Genomic DNA, 19,900 nt, shown 5'->3' with positions numbered 1-19,900 from the left:
TACTCTGCAGAAGGTGCCTCTTCATGGAGTTTGGTCTTGAAATAGAAACTGGGGTGGAGTCACTTGGCATTCAGATGCTGGGGGATTCCATCTATTTAGCATCCCCTTCTGGTCTGCTCTCAACACCTGTAGGCGCTGTTACTTCCAGAACCTGGGAAGGGTCTGCCTCTGGAGATTTAGTGGTTTCCTCACTGATAGCTACCAGCTGCTCTTCATTAAGCACCAGATCTAGCTGCTTTGGTTCAGATTCACAGATCTTGTCCACACCCACTGCAGGGACTCCACCTCCTTCCTTGTCTTCTCTCTCATCAGCAGGGACCTGGGAATCTTTGTGCTTCTTCTCAGTTGTGGGTCCCATGGACTCTGCAGCAGGGCAGGCCTCCTCCCTCTCTTCTGGCCTCCCTGTAGCAGCCTCTGTAGCTTCTTCAACCACATGGGCTATTGGTTTCTCATAAGCCATGTTGAGCCCCTTTTTGCTCAGTTTGCCTCCCATGTTTGCAGGGGTACAGCAGCAGCCTTGAGAAAGATCTGCAAGAAAAAGATGTAATGAAATGCAGGATATGTTAAATACTTAGTCATTGCAACTGACTACTTGGCAATGAAGAAACACCCAACCTACACAGTCCACTGGGGAATGTAAGTGAGACTAGTGCTACAACCCCACATTACTACATTGAGCTCCACCACCAGGAAATAATGGAAACATGAATAGGTTTACCATGGATTACACATAAGACAAGCCAAGAGCTCAACACTCAGAAGGAATATAGCAAGGTTGACATTGTTGGCATCCAGTAGGACATTACAGCATTTCAAAGGACAATAGAGGAAGAAGAAATGTGCCCTTCCAGTTTGTTTTTTCCTCCCAGAACTCCTTGTCAATTTACAGTTTCACTGTCTTAGCATATGGCCACTTAAATAACACCCAGAGGCAAAGAGCAGAGAGGAGACTCCCTTGCCAGTAATATTAACTGAACACAGCATCTGAACAGCTTTTAGCAGACTAGTTCCTAAAGGTCAGGCAATCAGAACTTATTAGAGAGTTCTTCTATCCTAACCAGATATTGGCCATACAGTAAACAGGAGACTGAGTGCTGGTTGCCTCATTAAAAAAGGTTGGTTTGTTTAACATGCCTGTGATTAGAAGACTGGCAAAGTTAGTATTTTAGCTAAAGAATAAGTTGTGAGCAATTCAGGTCAATTTATAATAAGTGAGTGCCAGACATACACCAGAGCACTGTGCCATTGGTTTGAATTAACAGGCTTACAGTGATATAAGCCTACATATTAATTAGTATAGGAAATATATAGATTTTAAGAACTCCACTCATCAATGATGAATGGTGTGGGTGTGTATGTGGATTATACATCTCCCAGAAATTATAGTATCATCCACTTTACATCAAAACCATGTCCTACTTCAGTAGCAACCAAGATAATGACAAGACATAGACTCTTATTGTTCTATATAGTCCCATAACAAAATGTCAGAGAAGCATTTTAACAAAGCAAGAAAACAAAGAACTCTTACTTACCTACCAACCTCAAACAATTCAGCAGCTGGTACTAGAGCAACACCCTCTGATAGGTTCTGAGCAAACAGATAGGTCTTATATAGGGCTAGGTGGTCACACAGAACTACTTCCCCACAAATCCCTGAACACTAGTTCCACTGAATTAATTCCCCCTTCAGACTACTATTGCCTATTTAAGTCTCTGAAGAACTGAGCTCAATGTAGCACATATGGCTATTTAAACATTCTGTGGCTGAATCTTTTATACTCAGATTCTCTTTGTTTTGATTTTCTGTATTTTGCTTTGCAGAGTTAAATAATAAAGTAAAAATAAGGAGCGGCCACATATATATTTCCATGCCCCTTTCAACCTAATTTTATGTATCAGCATCTGGGTTTACAGTATTGATTCGGGTGTACTTAATAAGGCCCCAGACTTGCAAAGACTGAAGCATATGCATGACTTAGTGGACATGAGTAGTTCTATTTTGCTCAGTGGGACTACTGTGTATGTGTTTAAGACTTTGCAGGATTGGAGTCTAAAATTGTACTGTGCAGTCAAACTCTTGTACAAGAGGCTAGGAACATGCAGATGTGTGCCTTAAAGGTGATGTTTGTTATTGGATAATACCATAGACTATTGTTTAAAAAGAAGTTTGGGGTGAGAACCCATTCTCATTTCTCCTCACTACCATCTGCAGATGTCTCACCCTTGCAGGGCTTTTACTGTAGTTGCAAGTCGAATGGATGTCCCTGTTACTAGCAGATCATCCACCACCGGGCATCTCAAGAGGCCACGGAACAATGAACACTGAATACGAGAGACTTGGCATTTACTTAAGGTTCTTAAATAACTGTTTCCTGTGCTGAATATGGGCCACAACAAACATACACATTAGAACTAAATATTTGAACACCCAGTAAAGTACAGTATGAGTGATTTGATTACATACATTTAACCACACATATGGTCATCTAGCAGGACTAGGACTGTTCTTAATTACTTGGGAAACTATGCACTGGAGGGCAGTTGCAAATATGTATCAAGATTGCCCTAACATACGTTTGTAGAGACAGGAACCAGTGGCATGGAGGTAGCTCAAACATGGTGTAAGCCCAATTGCTAAGAATACAGGAATCTTAGATTCAGTAATTTTATTTGCTAGCTGCATTTATGAATATTGTATCACAATGGGAGTTGGAGTTCAGTCCCTCAACATTTGGTGATTTCAATAAGCTCTAGGAAATAAATACAAGCTGATGAATACTGGCTAGACTGAGAAAAGACTCCTATGTACAGTCTAGCTCTATTTGGATACAATTTATCACCTGCAGAGAGAAGCTATAGACAAGCACCAAACCCCATTGCCAGCCTTTTCTCCTCCCTTTGGACCACATTCAGGTACAAAGTGATTTCTCTGGGATTTTTGGTAGCACAAGATAAGGATGCCCCCTATGTTAATGCACCATTAACAATGGACAGCAACATAATTGTCAGTTCCTCAGATTTTTATATGCTTTGGATTTAGACTACCTCTTTATCTTCTGCATGTGGTGCTAAAAGCATTTAGTTGGGCTATACAGACTGTGGTGGGGATCATCTCATTTTAGGTTCCAGTTTCATAGTACATAAAATAAGCATGACTATACAGCCTAGAATTATAAGGACTTTTGATAGCACCATGTATTACTCCTGATGGCATTCTATGCCAAAAAAATTAAAAATTCTGCTCCAAAAATTTAAAAATTCTGCAAGTTTTATTTGTCAATAAATAAATGTAGAGGCTCCATCATGGCAGTGGGGAGCACAGGCCACTGGATGCATGAAGGTGGGAGATCACCCTGCAGCCCCTCCACCCCCCAGCCCCAGGACAGGGGCTCAGCAGTGAGGCTGCACCCTGACCCTCATACAGCACAAGGCCTGGGCCTGCCCCAGAAACACCTTGGGGCCCTGCCCCTCTGCACCAGGTATGGGGCAGGCAGGCTCATCCAGGCAGAATCCAAGTGTGGAGGGGCTCAGTGTGGGGGGATCCAGTGCGGGGTGAGAGGATTCTGTGTGGGACAATCTGTGTATAGGCAGTTCGGGGGGCGGGGATTTGGATGCACAGAGGATCTGGGGGGGGGCATTTCCAAGTGCAGAGGCAATAGGACTCTGCAGGGGCTTCCAGGTGAAGGTGGTTGGGGCTCAGTGGAGGGGTCTGGGTAGAGGGGCCTAAGCGGGGGGCTCTGGGTGCTTAGGGAGTGGGATTTGGTGGAGTTCAGGTCTGGGTGCAGCTAATTGAGGGTCAGTGGTGTGGATATCTGGATGTGGGGGCTCAGGGTGGCACAGAGACGTGGGGCTGGTCAGGGTGGGGGTTTAAGTGCTGTCAGCTCAATGGGGGTGGTCTGGGGTGCAGGGGTGGGGGTCCAGAGGCAGGTGGTCTGGGTGCAGGGGGATCCAGATGCATGAATTTAGGATCAGTGGGGGTAGGGTTCGGGTATGGAGTGCTAGGGGGGTTCTGAGTGTACAGGGTGAGTCTTGGCAGGTGTGTCTGGGTATGGGAGGTCCAGATGCATGGGGGTTGGGTGGATGGGGGAGCAGCTCCCCCTACAGCGACCCTTCCCCCAACATCGGAGGAGCGATGGGGACAGGAAGCAGGGGAGGATGCTAAGCTTCCTAAAGTTGCGGAAGGTTTCTGGGGGCAGATCTGACACAGCCCCAGAAACTACTTGCAGGAGAAGAGGAAGTCCCATGATCTCCTGCCTCCAGCCCAAATGGGATGAGCAGGTAATCATGGCTCAGGGTAGGAGTCACTGGCTAGGGTGTCCTCAGCCCCATCGTTATTTCTCTCTCCCTAGCTGCACCAGGTATCTAAAAGAATGTATCTGCACTGCTAGGGAGTGGTGTGTGACTGCTCTTGCAGCTTCCCTTTGCTTCCCTGTCAGAAAGTCATTTTTTCTGCAGGGAAGTAAAGAAATCTGCAGGGGACATGAATTATGCACGCATGAAGTGGTGCAGAATTCCCCTAGGAGTATATGTATATATACATACACTGATTTTTAACTGAGCAATGGCCATTCCCTAAAGATGTAGGGCCAGCTTTTCAAAAGTTATTTAGGAATATAAAGTTGCAGGTAGGTGCTTTTGAAAGTCTCACTATGTGCTCCTCAACATCGTCAGACACCTAAATACCTCTGAAAATCCAGCCATTAGCGTCTGATATGAATAGGGCAATGCAAGTCTAGGAGGTTGAGAAAAGCACTGTAGGTGAGATCTCTAGAATTCCAGCATAGGGTAAGTGACAACAGATGAGTATTCCACACATTAATGTCAACATGATTGAAAGTACAAAACCCAAACTTAGCACAGATTGGGATAAAAGGAGTGAGATTGTTTAAAGCCTTGATGTTAATTCAAGAAGCTTAATTTATTTTAGTAATAGACAGGAAGCCATCACTATTAGGTAAAGACTAGAAAAGAAAGATATTTCAAGGGTACCATCTGAAGTGGGATGTTAGGAAGAAAAGATTGCAGTAATCACATCCCAAGGCCAACAGCATGGAGAGTGTTTCCACACTGAAGGATGGATAGAGGACTACTTACCGTTTAAAAATCAGAGGGGTAGCTATGCTAGACTATATCCACAAAAACAACGAGGAGTCCAGTGGCACCTTAAAGACTAACAGATTTATTTGGGCATAAGCATCTGAAGAAGTGGGTTTTTTACCCATGAAAGATTATGCCCAAATAAATTTGTTAGTCTTTAACATGCCACCAGACTCCTTGTTTTTTGTTTTACAGTTAAAAAAATATTCATAAGTGTTTGCAGGATCAGGAGCCATTTTGTTGTACATATTTAACTCTTTATATGGTTATTTCTCAAGACTAGAAGTGCCTACTCTCTGTTGCAGACTCCATGCATTAAGAGCAATTGTAAATATATAGAGTTATTGTCTTAATCTTTTCTCATACGCTATAGCCACACTATGAGCTAGAGGTGCGACTCCCCTGTGGATGTACACATACTCATGCTAGCTCAATGACAGCTATGGTGAGTACAAATAGTACATAGCTGCAGTAGCATAGGTAGCAGCAGCAGAAGTATTGCTTAGCTGCATCCAATATAATTCCACTTGGTGTGTACTCGGCCCACGTGAGTGTCATGAGCTGTGTATCTGCAACTACACTACTATTTATACTCCTATTAGCTTCATGAGAGCTACTCTCGCTGGAGAATCACACACCTAGCTCAGAGTGGAGATTTAGCCTTAATGTGAAGTTTACAGTAATAGGAGTGAGCTATTACCATTAAAATGCTTCTTAGCCTAGTAAGAGCCCCTAGAACCAGTTACAGCAAGTTTCTCTTTGAGTAACTATGAGTATTGCTGCCAGCAAAAAGAAAGCTAAAACCTATTCCTCCAAGCTTTCAGTGGTTCATAAATCCAAGGAAGCAAGTTATCCTCCAGGCAGATTTTGGTTAATTTGAAGGGGGAGAGACTGCAGTATTCAGCCTAGTTCAACATGGATGTCATTTCTCAAATGCAGACAGAGGCTAAGCAACTTATACCATCCCCACCTTCTCTTCAGATTTCTCCCAGATGGTTCCTTGGGACTTTTAGGAGGCTCGATAATCATGCCTATAAGTTGTTAGCAGCACATAGCTGTAGAGTGGAGAACTTGAACATTGCCTCAGGTTATTTTCCCCATGCTCTGCTTTATGCTATTTGCTCAGGTTTTTGCAGAAAGGCAGGCAGGCAGCCAGCCAGATAGGAGATTAAAAGTTGTATACAATAGCAGACCAGGAAAACAACCTCACCACAGCAATTTAGAGTAACATCAGCTCACAGGGTTGACTACCAAGATGCAAAGAAGGGCGTGGTAGCAGAGCTCATCAGGGATATTTTGACAAAAACATATTAGTAGAAAAAGGCCATTTCACTGATGCTTTATTTGGAAAAGGACCAGTTTCCACAGAAGTTTTTGGGGAAGAAAAGTTTCTCACGTCTGAGATGAAATTTCTGGTAAGAACCAGAGACATTTCTATCCCAGGATAGCCAATAGCCCAATGGCTAGGGCACTTAGCTAGGATGAGAGACCCAGGTTTAAATACTTGCTCTCTCTGTTTTAGGGCTTAGCACGTATGTGGGAGCTCCATGTTTGAGGGCCCCACCCATCAGGCTATTGGCTGTGCCAGAGTAGGCCTCTTCCTCCCCTTGCACGGAGGGGAGTAGAGAAGAGAAACAGTTCAGGGCAGGAAACATTTCCTGCCCATCTCTACTTGTCAGACAGACATAGCAGGATGGATTTTAAAAGAATTACCAGAGGAATGAGGAGGCAGAGGTTCACTAGTGTCCAAGAAACTAGACCTAGGTCAGACAGCCATAGCTGCACTGGAGCTGCCATCCTATGGACAGAAAGGCTCTTTAGTGTGTTGAGTAGTTGATGGGGGCGGGGGAGGAAAAATCACTCCCTAACCTCTTACTAATTTAAGTAGCTAGGTGGGCTACTTCAGTTACAGCAGCAACAATAGTATTGCTGCTGTAGGCTCAGACTAGTCATATAAATCTGACACTACTGGTTAGATTTGTTTTATTGAGCTCCTTGTCAATATGAAGCTGGCTCTACAGTTTTTGTACTACTAACAATTATGTTTATGCGGGTATAACTCAGATGTGCTTTCTACAACTCTAGCTCATTCTCCTTCCCAGGGAGGTGTAAGCTATGCTAGGATAACCACAGCCACACTGGAGAGGTGGGCCATGACATGGTTTTAAAATTACACAGGTATAATTAAGTCAGTACAACTTTTGTTTTTAAGATAAGCCCTGAAGCATTTGGCAAAACTCCAGTCTTGATTGAGGCAGGAATTTTCAGAGTAGCCTAAGGGCATTTGTTAATGGAAGCTGGCTTGTCCAACTCCCTTAGGCTGCTTTGAAAGTCCCAGCCTTTGCTACCAGGGAGCACCCAGGCCCCTTTCTAGTTTGGATTCTGTAATAGTACAAGTTGCACTCTCAATAGGCTGGTTAACATGCAGCAAAGCCTCCCTGTTCACGCAAAGGGCAATAGTTATGTAGAAAACAGAAGGGCAGACAAGATGAGCAATGTGCAGAGACACTGAGTGATGAGCATAAAATACTGTTTATTGACACAAACATTAAAACAAGTCTAGCATTTGACAGTACAATACACAGGCTCATGTCTCCTCTTCTCTGAACTCAAGTGTATCCTCTTCCCAACTGTGTGTAGTATGGATGCATGTTAACTTGCAATGGTTAGACAGTTACATAATTTCAGTAGCTTATTCTACAATACTAAGTGGCCTTTAGGTATCTGTCAGAAAGTGGACCTCAAATTCTAATGAGAAGTGAATGGTATGTGCATTAGCTTGACAGCTCTCTGTAGGCTAATTCAGGTGAGAATATTCATTACCCAGAAGATAGTGAGGGATTAAAATTTAAGTGTTCAGTGTTGTGAAGGGTGTAGGTAATAGGGAGAATGGTAATTAAGGTGTTAAAATATAGACTTCGGAGGTCCAGCTGGTATTCAGCCTTCTGCAAGGCATTCTTAATACACATTACTTAATAAGGGAAGACACTCCTACAGACAGCACGTTAACAGAAGTTTAGACACAGATGAGCTGTACTTTCAGTTGTTACCATCTATAAAAGATGAGATTAATATTGGCAGAATTCCCATTATACTATATCTGAATTCTACACAACCGCAGCTTCATGGGATGTTTTGGGCAAGGCATATAGCACAGCTCAGGTACAGGAACTCCGTTTATTTGTTTTGGGCTGCCAATATTGCTGGGATCCAGTTTCTCTTCTGCTGGGGATAGAAGCTTTCAGGCCATATGAATAAGATCAGATGCTTCTCTTGCAGAGATCTCCTTTGAAGGCACAGCTTCATTACCAGTAGGTCCACAGTCTGAATGTAGGGCCATTTCCCCCTTTCTGCCTTGAGTTTCAAAAGCTGAAAGAGTCTGTTTAGGCTCCCCTTGGACTCCTCTCTCATCTACTGCAGTCATTATGGATTCCAGAGGCTGGAAAGCTTGTGTCTCACTACTGGGCTCCAGTGTCTGAGGGAGCTCACAGCTGGCACCAAGAGAAGCAGATGGATCTTCTTGCTCAGTGTATTGCTGTAGCTCTGACTCAGCATCTACAGAGATCTCTGTCTCAGAAGCTTTCAGAATTTCTTCCTTGCTTATTGCTGCATGTTTCCCTCCTTCCTGGCCTGTTATATTAGTTGGGATTTGAGGCTCTTGACCCCTCTTAATCTTTAAATCTGTGGTCTCCATCAATGATTGCAGAGACTCAGCCTCTTCTGGGGTTTCCAGCACAGTCCTTGGAATAGGACAGGCTTCATTTTCTTCTGTGGTCTTAGCAGCAGCCTCAGTGGTCTCTTTAATAAACTTTAGAATGGTTAGTGCTGTTGTGTACACTTCAGCTGTCTGTGCAGCAGACTGCACCTCAGTCTCTTGCACATGCAGTCCAATAGGCTGCATCTCACTAGAGTCTTGGGCTAGCTCTTGTGTGGCTGGGACAGCCATGTGTATCACAGTCTCAGCAACAAGGGGAACTGCCATCTCTTCTGTGGCCTGCACAATAGGACGGAACTCACCATTACCGGCTGTCGTCTCTGTAGCAGGCTCAGACTTTTGTGCAATAGGTGCAGCAGTTTGCACCCTAGCTGCTTCTACAGTAGGCTGAGCCCCACCACCCTCTGGCATGCTCCATTCAGTAGATTGGGTCACAGTTTCCTTCATGGTCTCAGCCTCTTGGTGACTCTCCTGTGCGTCTGTGCCAGCAGCCTGTGCCTCCGTTGCTTCTCTGACCTTGGTGTTGGGATGGGCCTGGTTTTCCCCAGCAGGTGGAACCTCCTTTACTTTGGCAGTGTCTAGCACCATGTCTTCAGAAGATTTCCCCTCAGCTGCTTTTGCAGTCTCTCCAGTTGGCCGTGCACCAAGCTCCTGAGGAGTGTGTGTGTTTGGGACAGACGCTGCCTCAGTCTCCGGAATAGGATGGGCCTTGTTGTTCTCTGTGGTATTCTGGGACTCCGTCTCTGCAAGAAGTTGGGTCTCACCAGTCACATGCAGGATCTCTTCTACGAGCTCTACAACTTGCTGGGCTTCACCAGCAGGCAGCAGCTCTTGCAGGATGCCTTGCACAGCTGGCAGAGCAGTTGGTCCCTCACCAATTTCTTCTGTGCTTTGTACAGTCTTGTGGGCCTCAGTGTCTGGCTTGCCTAGCCTAGCAGGCTGGGGATCAGCCATTACCTCTGAGGTCTCAATGGCAGGCTGGCCCTCACCAGCCACTGCTTTGGTCTTTGGTACATGTAGTGTGGTAGGTGGTGTTCTAGTCACCTCTGTGGTCTCTGATGAAGGTTGGTCTTCACTGTTCTTGGCCGCGTTCTGTGCCTCAGCCACTTCTGCGATGCTAGGAGGCTCAATGGGTTGAGCCTCACCAGACTCTCCTGTAGTCACTGCAGCAGACTGTGACCCAATCATTATTTCTGTCGTCTTTTGACCAGACTTTTCAGGAGAGCAGACTTTAGCCTTCATGGTCTGTGCAATTCGCTGGCCCTCATTAGTCTCCTCTATGGCTCGTGCAATACTTTGCACCTCACTCACTTCTGTGATCTCTAGGGACTTCACTGCAAGAGGCTGGGACCCCTCAGTGTCTTGGAGGCTCTGGTACATGCTTGGGGAAGCAGGTTGTGCCTCAGTCACCTCCACAGGCTCTGCAGTAGAGCAGGCCTCAGCATGATCAGTTACTTTCTGGGACTCACCCATTTCAGCAAGTTGCATCTCACCTAGCTGTGTGTCCTGCACAACAAGCTGAGCCACTATCACGTCTGTGGAGGCTAGTGCAGTCTCTACAATGGACTCTGCCTCCCCTGTCATTTGTGGGGTCTGTGCAGCAGGCTCGGCCTCTCCGAGAGCCTCTTGCATGGTTGGCATTGCAACCGGCACCTCAGTTTCTTCTCCATTCTGTTCAGGAGGCTGGTCCTCCATCTTCAATACACTAATTTCAATGGGATGAATCTCACCAGCAAACTGGGCCTCAGTCCCTTGGTCGTGCAGTGCATTAAGTTGGGTTTCAGTCATCTCTGTGGTCTCTCCTGTAGGAGAAGGCTCATCGTGCTCAGTGGCAGCTTCAGTCTCATCTGTGGGATCTAATGGACTCTCCTCAACACGCTGTGCCTCACCAGTGTGTTCTGATGTCTCCATGTCAAGGTGGGTCTCAGTGATTTGAGGGACTGCCGGTGGCATCTGTACCTCTGGCTGTGACTCATTCCCTTTGGAGGTTTCTGCACTAGGCACCTCACTCACGTCTGTGGGTTCTAGAGACTTCTCTGCAAGAGGCTGGGACCCCTCAGTGTCTTGGAGGCTCTGGTACGTGCTTGGGGAAGCAGGTTGTGCCTCAGTCACCTCCACAGGCTCTGCAGTAAAACAGGCCTCAGCATGATCAGTTACTTTCTGGGACTCACCCATTTCAGCAAGTTGCATCTCACCTAGCTGTGTGTCCTGCACAGCAAGCTGAGCCACTATCACGTCTGTGGAGGCTAGTGCAGTCTCTACAATGGACTCTGCCTCACCCGTCATTTGTGGGGTCTGTGCAGCAGGCTCGGCCTCTCCGAGAGCCTCTTGCATGGTTGGCATTGCAACCGGCACCTCAGTTTCTTCTCCATTCTGTTCAGGAGGCTGGTCCTCCATCTTCAATACACTAATTTCAATGGGATGAATCTCACCAGCAAACTGGGCCTCCGTCCCTTGGTCGTGCAGTGCATTAAGTTGGGTTTCAGTCATCTCTGTGGTCTCTCCTGTAGGAGAAGATTCATCATGCTCAATGGCAGCTTCAGTCTCATCTGTGGGATCTAATGAACTCTCCTCAACAGGCTGTGCCTCACCAGTGTGTTCTGAAGTCTCCATATCAAGGTGGGTCTCGGTGATTTGGGGAACTGCCGGTGGCATCTGTGCTTCTGGCTGTGACTCATTCCCTTCAGTAGTCTCTGCACTGGGCTGGGCCTCACCATGCTCTGTAGCAGTCTGGATCTCAGTCTCTTCTGTGGTCCCTGGTGCAGGCTCTTCAGTGCAGTGGGCCTTGCCCATGACTTGGGTGGCATCTAGTGCCGTCTCTGCAGCAAAATGGGTCTCAGGTGACTTTTGTGGGGTCCCTTCCATCTCCATGGATGCCTTCTCAGCCTTCTGGTCTGTAGATTTGTCAGGTACACCAAGATGCTTCCTTTTGCTAAGTCTGCTCCCCATGGTGGGAGCTCTGCTGTAGCAACACAAGAACCAACCGCAGTGTGATGGAGAGGACTAACCCACCCTTTTGTAGGCACCAGCACTGGAGGCTAAGGGTCTTTACTGATATGAAGGAGACAAAGTACCAAGCTTCTGTCATGTGTCTGAAGTGTCCTAGAAACCAGTGACAAGCATCTCACCTACAAGATAAGAAAAACTTCCATTAACACCCACACATGCTAGCCAATTAGTACAATAAGCTTCTCTCTTCAGGGACAGCTGGCCCCAGCAGAACCCTAGGGTCAGTCCCTCCGCTGAGAGATTCTGTTCCCGTCCCTCTTATCTAGCCCCTTTGACCTACTAAATCATCCCCCTTTGCCTCTCTCCCCTTTTTATTTTAAGAATCTAAGCTCTGAACAGTCTCTTCCAGTTTTAGTGCCTATTGCATTATGTTTAAAGGACAAGTACATCAACCAAGTTCTCAGGTGACTAGTGATTTTGGACCACTTCTATAGGCTTGTACCTAATAGCAAAGTCTTAGATCCTTCTCAAGTGCTTCAGTCCTAGCACATATGGGATATATGCCTACATTTAAGTAGTTATTCAGCTCTTTTCCAGTTTACTACACTGAGCTAAACCCATTCAGGTGTGTCTGCATATAATTAAATCAATTTTAGTTACACTGATACATGTTTAATCTAGACAAGACTTGAGAACATTATTCTCTTCTGCCCTTCACCTTGTGTATTCATTTACACTGCAAGTGGAACAGGCCAAACAGGTATGCTCTACTCACATTGTAGCAACATACACTCCTTCACACGGGTGATCATGGTCAAAAGACAAGGCTGCAGAGAATCAAGCTTTAGGGATAGCCTTCATTTACTGCAACCCCCGGGGAAGTGTCATGAGTTACAGCCTTTAAAAGTGCTAATAGAGTAAGAAAATGGATTTAAGATACAGTATTAGTGGACAGGCTCCAGGATTAAGAACTGACTTAAGAAGAACAATCCAAGAGATAGTACTAGAAACAAAACTATGGATGTCTGCCACCTTAACTTAAGTTCCCTTTTACAGAAAGGCTGGCAAAAAAGCCCATATTCTCTGCCAGTGTAAGAGGGATTTAACCTTGAGGAATAATTCCATTTTTCATCCATTTATACTAGCAGAAAGTTTGTCCCAAAGCATCTATAAAACAGCACTTATTGACAACACAGGAGGCAGAACAGAATTCAGTCAATACTCCCATAGCAGTATTAGCTTTATAGTATGAACAGAAGAAAGTATACTGTCAAATCAAAGTGACACAGCTGTTATTTTATCTAGACACACTTTCAGCCCACCTCCAGGTGGAAGTGGGTTGCTTAGTTGCTATCATGGCTAAGCCTACTTTCCCCTAATCTAAGAGGGTGTTCTGGACAATCTCTCCACCCCAAAAAGAAAACCAAGAAGAACAAGTATAAGTTAACTTGACTAACCCCCAAAACAATCAACACACTTACTAAGATTAAGTTAACAATAATACTTCCCCTTATTTCAAAGCACTTTCATGCTTTGTCCATACTGAAGAGAGTAGCTGAAAATTAAAATACCCAATTGATCCTATTTTAATCTACACCTGTACAATCATAGACCTGGATAACCATCAAGTCTAATACATTAGGGGAAAAAATATATACCTACATAAAATGTAGTTCAAAGCAGTTCAAGCTCCTTCTGCTGGCACCTCAATAGCATTATCTACCTAGGCTGCCCTTAAATAGGATTTGGTGGCCACACCAAACTCCTTCCCCACAATTTCCCTAATCTTTAGTTCCACCTAATCACTGTTTTCTTAACCCCATTCTTCCATTTACCATAGACAGAGATTGATCCTTTCCTGCCCTGCACCTTTTGTTGTCATTCCCTGTTCTGGAAGGTAAGTATAAAAATCCAGCCAATCTGATATGGTAGCATTTTTACATTCACCTTGTACAGGTGTGAATGATGGCCCAAGATGGCAAGGGAGAATCAGTCTCATGATGGCTTATGGTTGAAATCCCAAGGAGCCCAGGTGATTAGAACAAACCAGCATTGCCCCACACTAATATAGATATTTCCTGGGTAAATACTGGAGGCTGTTGAGGTTGTTGGAGTTGGATGGATCAAACCTGCTAGCCAGATGGTAAGAGGTCAGTGTTCTCATTTAGACACCTGAAGAAATGGCCTGATTTTAGAAACTGCTCAACACCCAGCCATCCCCCCCCTGAGAACAGGTGCTCTTGGGAGCTGAACACTTGAAAATGAAGGTACATATTTAGGTGCTTAGATGTTGGGCATTGAAATCTTTTGGAAATCTATCCATATGAATCTTTCAGCCCCAATGCACTCCTATTCCACATACACACAGATTTATTTCTTTAAATATTTACAAGGCCCCTCTCCAGAGGCATCTATGTATTGTACAGCCAATCAAGATGAAACAGTAAACTCAGATTGAAGGAACAGTCAGCCAAGTATGTAGCTGACTATAACCAAAAGATCCAACACAAAGGCTAACCCTATTTCTCCTCAGGCAGAACACCCCATCCATTCAAAGGGAGCAGTTTAAGTTGTTCGGGCAATCATAAATGCAAAGGTCATGGGTATTGTGATACTGTCAGACCACTGTGATGCATCTACAGCCTTATTTAGCTTTCCTGTGTTTTTAAGTATGTGCATCACTCAAAATGTGGCAAGGGAAAATATGTTTTTATTAAAACCCTTATGCCCTCTGGCATGTTTATTTTATTTGTTAAGATACTGTTTTGTTTGAAGTCTGCAACCACAACTTTTTAAAATTCTGCTTTTTCTTTCTACTCTGAGCAGCTTGGATTTCAAGGCAGATATTAGTGGGAAGTAGGAATCTTTAGCAATCTAGGAAATCCCTGGGAAGATATGTGGTATAGCTGTTAGAGTAAAGAATGGAGAATCAAGTCACCTGGGTTTGTTTCTCAATATTGCCTATTCCTTTCTGTATGAACCTGGGGAAGTCACTTAACCGCTTTTTGCCTCAGTTCCCCACCTGTCAATTGAGGATAATAATAACATTTAGCTATTTTTAGGGACATTGTAAGACTTAGGTAATTAGTGCCTGATTTCCAGACTGCTCCAAACTCCATTGCAAGCTCAGGGTGCAGAGCATATTTGAAAATCAGGTCCCTAATATTTGTAAAGCACCCTGAAATTGTTGGTTGAAAGTGCTGTTTGAGGGTAAGGTATTATTATAGTCATCATAAGTTGGCATTAGTTAATTTGTATGTCCTACTGGGATATACCATATGAAAATTAAGTAATTTGAGAGTTTTCTCACATTTTAAAAATACTTTCTTTATTGACTGTATTATCATAGTTGTAAAATATGTCACTTTGACTACATCATAACCTTGAGATATGACTTCCTTCTCTCACTAGCTGGCAATCAGAAGTTGCTATATCAGTCCAATAAATTAGTATAAATACAGACAAAGGAATTGCCATCTGGCCCTTTGCAAATGGTTGGTTGAAAGGTTTACAATGGCATGTGTCAGTATGACAACTGCACGTGAGTTTTAATTAGGGTCACTACCCACTCTGAATTCAAATGATATTTTATATATGTACAGCATGTTTCTCCTGGAATAAACCCGAAATGCTTTATTACAAGATATATACCTACATCACCAATGAAATGCAGCCAGTTCTGGGGTGGACGGTGGCAGCTAACTAGCATATTATACAGAGTGGAGAACAATTAAAGGAGAAGGGGGAAGCCTGCAATTGCAAAACATGCCATGGCATCCATAAAACCTTCACAGAACCTTGTGTTTTATGTCTCATCCCATTCCCTACTGTACCCACATAAAGACTAAACCCACCATTTCTATACTGGACATGCCAGTTTACCCCTTCTATCTCCTTTCTAGCTTCCTTCCTCCCATCAGGCACAGCTCCAACTTCCTCACTCAGTGGGGTGGAATGTAAAGCTGGTCAAAAAGTGCTAGTTATTTTTTGTGGGAAATTTTAAATGTTTTTCATTTTCCTCAATACCCGCCCCAAATCTGAAACTGAAATCTGGTATTTGTAAAGTGAAAATGTGTAACATAAGAAAAATACTCCCTGAAAACCAAAAAAAGTTACTAATAAAGTTTTTAATTTTTGGTTCTCAGATTTCAATGGGAAAAAGAGAGAAAATTCAGACCAAAATTAATTTATTTGTAAAAAATATTTCAACAATAAATATTGACCAGCTCTAGTGGACAGATTGGCTCTTTCCAAGCCTGCTGTTGCTAGCAGGAGACACTACAAACACTGGACTATTCCTTCTTCCACTTGAACCATTCACTGGGGAATTGATCCTCTAGGTTGGCTGAAATCTCCTGTATCATGTGAAAATGGAATAGAATCGTGAAGAGAGGTAGCTTTCTTTTAACACCAAACAAGGAATTTTTTGGACTAAGTAAAGGTTATCTCGAGTTGGTCAAAAAAATTCTGATGGGACAGTTTTCCTGTAGGAAAATGCTTATTCAGTAAAATCAAAATGTTTTGCAGTAACATACTGATTTCATCAAAAATGTTGATGAAAAGTTGTGAAAATGTTTTGTTTCAATAAGGTTGAAGCACTTCGTTTCAATTATATTGTTTAGACTATAGTGTAAATATGATATAAGTAGTTGGAAAAAACCTCATCAAATTGTATTGCTTCAACCTTATTGAAATCAAGTGTTTTGGAAGTTCCTTTTTGATGTTTCCAAAACTAACATTTTTGGAGTTTTTGTTTCATAGGAAATTTTGATTTTTTTTTACTTTTCATTCCAATTCAGGATGAAAGAAAATTGCAAAATATCAGAATTCTGTGGAAGGGAAATTTTGAGTTTTGACCAGCTCTACTATTATTCTTAAAACGTCTTGCTCACACATACACACTCTGCTTCACTGAAGAGCTTCTGCCCCACCCCACTCCTGCCTAGCTTCCTGCTACAGTTTTAAGGAATCAGTGCACATCACCTCCCATCCTGGATAAATACACTGGTGTAAATCAGAAGTAAAGCCAATTAAAAGTCAGTAGAAGCTAGAGGTGCTCAACACCTCTTAAAATCCGGCCCTGAGCACTTCAAATTGAACATCCCAAAACTAGCGTGCTTATGAAATGTTTGGCCTAAGGGACAGATTTTTAAAAGTATTTAGGTGCCTAGAGATACAGACAAGCACCCTGTGGGATTTTCCAAAGTACCTTGGTACCTAAGTCCCCTTCCTTTCAACAAGAGTTAGGCACCTGGTTGCTCTTGAATATCCCACTAAGTGCATATTTAGGCACCTAAGTATATATGGCCCTAAGTGACCAGCAGCGTGCCATTTTGTTGCAAATTTCGTATTAGGATGAAGGGGTGTAATTTTCCCCAAGGAGTTACCTGCAGATTTGGGTTCTGATTTCCAGTCCTTCTCTACTCTCACCAGTAGACAATGCTACGTATTATAATAAGCTCAGATCAGTCTGAATTTCCTGGAACATTAATGACTAGATGGGGTTAACAGCCCAAAGCAAAGACTCGCAGAGGCAGTCATTAATCCCAAGAAAAAACACAGCTGGGTCTCTGCTGGCATCATTTAAGCCTCTGTTATTTCTCCTGTGAACTATCAGTTTATTTACCAGGAGTTGGATAAGCTCAAGCCCAGTTGATTGATTAACCCACAGTACCCAGGGCAGTGTCCCAAGCTGCAGATGGAATGGCTGGCATGTCCTGGCCTGTTCTTATAAGGGAGCCTGGCCCAGTCATGCTGGAGGCTCATGGTCGGTGAGAGATGGATTGCTGAAGGACTCTGTGCTTGGGTTCTTTTCTGCCAGGATTAGAGCCATGACATTGATTTGTAGTTCACATTCCTGTGATCAAATGCTCAGAATGAAGAGTTACTTTTTAATGCCTTCCATCACAAAGCCATGTCACATAGTTGCTCTCTGTGTGATAGGCAAGACAGAGGAAGCAGGTTTGGTCTCACTCCTTGCCAACATGCTTGGCTCTCATGAGGCTGGCATTCATTGGGGAAGCAGTGAGGGCCGGGGGAGGGGAGACGAATAACACACCCAGTAATAATTCTTAAGCGATTTATCAGAAATTAACTCCCCCTCACAGCCCTGCTGCCCCCATGAGGGAAATCATTGTCATGGTCTCCATTATACAGGTAGGGAAATTGAGTCACAGAGGCCCAGAGCTGCAGTGGGAACCAGCATAGTTGAGATTAGAATGCAGGAAGTCCTGACTTCCAGGCCCCAACTGTCAGTTCCTTTGTTCCTGGACTTGGGGCAGGAATAGTGGGAGGGAAAGGGAAATGGTGGCTTTAAGTCACCTTTGCCCTTTCTATAGTCTGTCTAGCTCCTGCTGTATGTTATAGTAGCACCAAGGCTGCTCTGACTTACATGCTTCTTCCCAGGGTCCCTGATGGAATGCAGAGAATAGCTGTAGTGCAGTGTGCTTTGACCACTCCTCTGCTCCCACCAACTGAACTCTGTCAGGTCCCTCTGCCAGGAGCTGGGCACAGGGGCAGCATACATGCCTTACACAAGCTCTACACTGGCTGGGAAGGACCTTGCTGCTTCCACCCACCCCTGCCCCAGCCACTTGAGGCTGCTTCCATCCACTTTAAGGGTGCCAGGATGGCATAAAGAGACCTTAGTGTAACTGAGAACCAGGCTCCTAGTCTTCTACCAAAGTCAACTAGACCACACTGCTGCACAGGGCAGAAGTACTTCCAGATCACATTAGTCTCTCTGTCGCCGAAAGGTGCAGGGGGTCTGTGTAATTCGATGTAACCACGCTGCGGAAATCAATGCCGAGGTCAAAGCTAACAGGATTGTGGAGTGTAATTCTGCAGTTTGTGCTCTGCTAGAATGATATGAATGGCTGGACGCCAGCTCTGACACCCAGCCAGGCCACTAATTGTGTTACCAGTCCCTGTACATCCTACAACATTCCTTAATGCCTCTCTCATCACCCCCAAAGGCCAGCAAACAGTGTCTTCTAGGAAAGCGGGAAGATGGAAGGGCTGTGGGAGAAAAGGGCAGATTGCGATATTGCTGAACTCCCTGTCAAGGTATGGATAACACCACTGTCAATGCAGCACTGTAACTATACTTCATGGAGCTCCATTCAGGCTGCTTGTCACCTGGTGGCATCATTTATACCTGGACTCAATGGATGTAAAATGCTGCCACGCTTATTTGAAGCACTTTAAACCCACTCTGTGCTTGTCTAAATGACGACACAAGATGTGGGGCAGTGGAGTGTCAGGCCCAACAGATCTGAGTCTCGAGACGGAGGAGGTGGTTAGTTCTCCTAGTCACACACCCCATTTAACTGTCCCTCTTGATCCAACTAACTTTGGGAATGTTCAGTTTTGGCTTGGAGTTTGTGAGGTCCATGTCTAATGAGAAGCTTTAGGGATCCACTTCATGGGAGAGAGGAGTGGAAGCATTTTGTTTATTCATCTGCATTGTTGTATCTGCTGAAATGGAAAAAAAAAACAAACCACATTTTCCAGTGATGCTTGGTAGCAGTATTCTAGAAACCCCACCACTTTGCCATAGGAGTCCAGCAAAAGAGGTGCCCAGGTCTTAAACCTCCTCTCAGGTACACCAGAGTCAGAAAGTGTGACCTCATTACAGTCAGGAGTGGCGCCAGAATTTCTGGCGCCCTAGGCAGAATTCGGGGGGCGGCATTTTCTGCACTCCCCACGGGGCGCGCGGGAACTTCTGGTTCCACTCCCATCGCGTCGCCGAAGAAGGACCCGCTGCCGAAATGCCGCAGGCGACAGCGGCAGTCATTGAGCTGCTCAATTGCCTGCCGCTGTTTTCCGTGGCACATTGGCAGAAGGTCCTTCTCCGGCGGCACGACGGGAGCAGAACCGGAAGCTCCCGTGGGCCCGGTTGGGAGCGCACAAAATGTCGTCCCCCGAATCCTGGCGCCCTAGGCGACCGCCTAGGGTCGCCTAATGGAAGCGCCGGCCCTGATTTCAGTCAATGGAATTGCATTAGTATAAAATCAGGGTGAGTGAAAGGAGAAAAAGGCATCCAGACCTGGATAACTTCAATAGAAAGTCCAGCCAACTGGGGCATGTAATCTTACCCAAACCCTGATGCTGTTACTTTAGGCAACAGAGCTCAGA

The 19,900-nt window shown here is 44.7% G+C and overlaps 1 protein-coding gene and 1 long non-coding RNA gene across 7 annotated transcripts in view; one reads left to right on the top strand and one right to left on the bottom strand.

The window, feature by feature from the left end:
* Positions 1-7,101: 7,101 nt before the first annotated feature.
* On the bottom strand, positions 7,102-13,732 carry LOC123354583 (A-kinase anchor protein 12-like). Of its 5 annotated transcripts, none has more exons than XM_044996703.1 (2): positions 13,712-13,732; positions 7,102-11,943 (listed from the first exon to the last, which is right to left on the bottom strand). In XM_044996703.1, exon 2 carries the CDS (start codon positions 11,762-11,764, stop codon positions 8,342-8,344), a length of 3,423 nt encoding a protein of 1,140 aa, XP_044852638.1. In that variant the 5' UTR covers positions 11,765-11,943; positions 13,712-13,732; the 3' UTR covers positions 7,102-8,341. The 5 variants fall into 5 exon arrangements, with proteins under 5 accessions (XP_044852638.1, XP_044852637.1, XP_044852634.1 ...); XM_044996702.1 differs by lacking the exon at positions 13,712-13,732 and adding an exon at positions 13,600-13,620; XM_044996699.1 differs by lacking the exon at positions 13,712-13,732 and adding an exon at positions 13,427-13,579.
* Positions 13,733-13,871: 139 nt separating this feature from the next.
* Positions 13,872-19,900, top strand: part of LOC123354588 — a 174,044-nt gene continuing 168,015 nt past the window's right edge. The window contains exon 1 of one of the 2 annotated variants that reach the window (XR_006574783.1): positions 13,872-13,907. This is a non-coding gene — a long non-coding RNA (uncharacterized LOC123354588). Of the gene's footprint in view, positions 13,915-19,900 lie in introns of both variants that reach the window. The other variant, XR_006574784.1, reaches the window with a different exon arrangement.

Source organism: Mauremys mutica, chromosome 22 (assembly GCF_020497125.1).
Source record: "Mauremys mutica isolate MM-2020 ecotype Southern chromosome 22, ASM2049712v1, whole genome shotgun sequence".
Lineage (NCBI taxonomy): Eukaryota > Metazoa > Chordata > Testudines > Geoemydidae > Mauremys > Mauremys mutica.
This window is presented reverse-complemented; position numbering and strand designations above follow the sequence as displayed.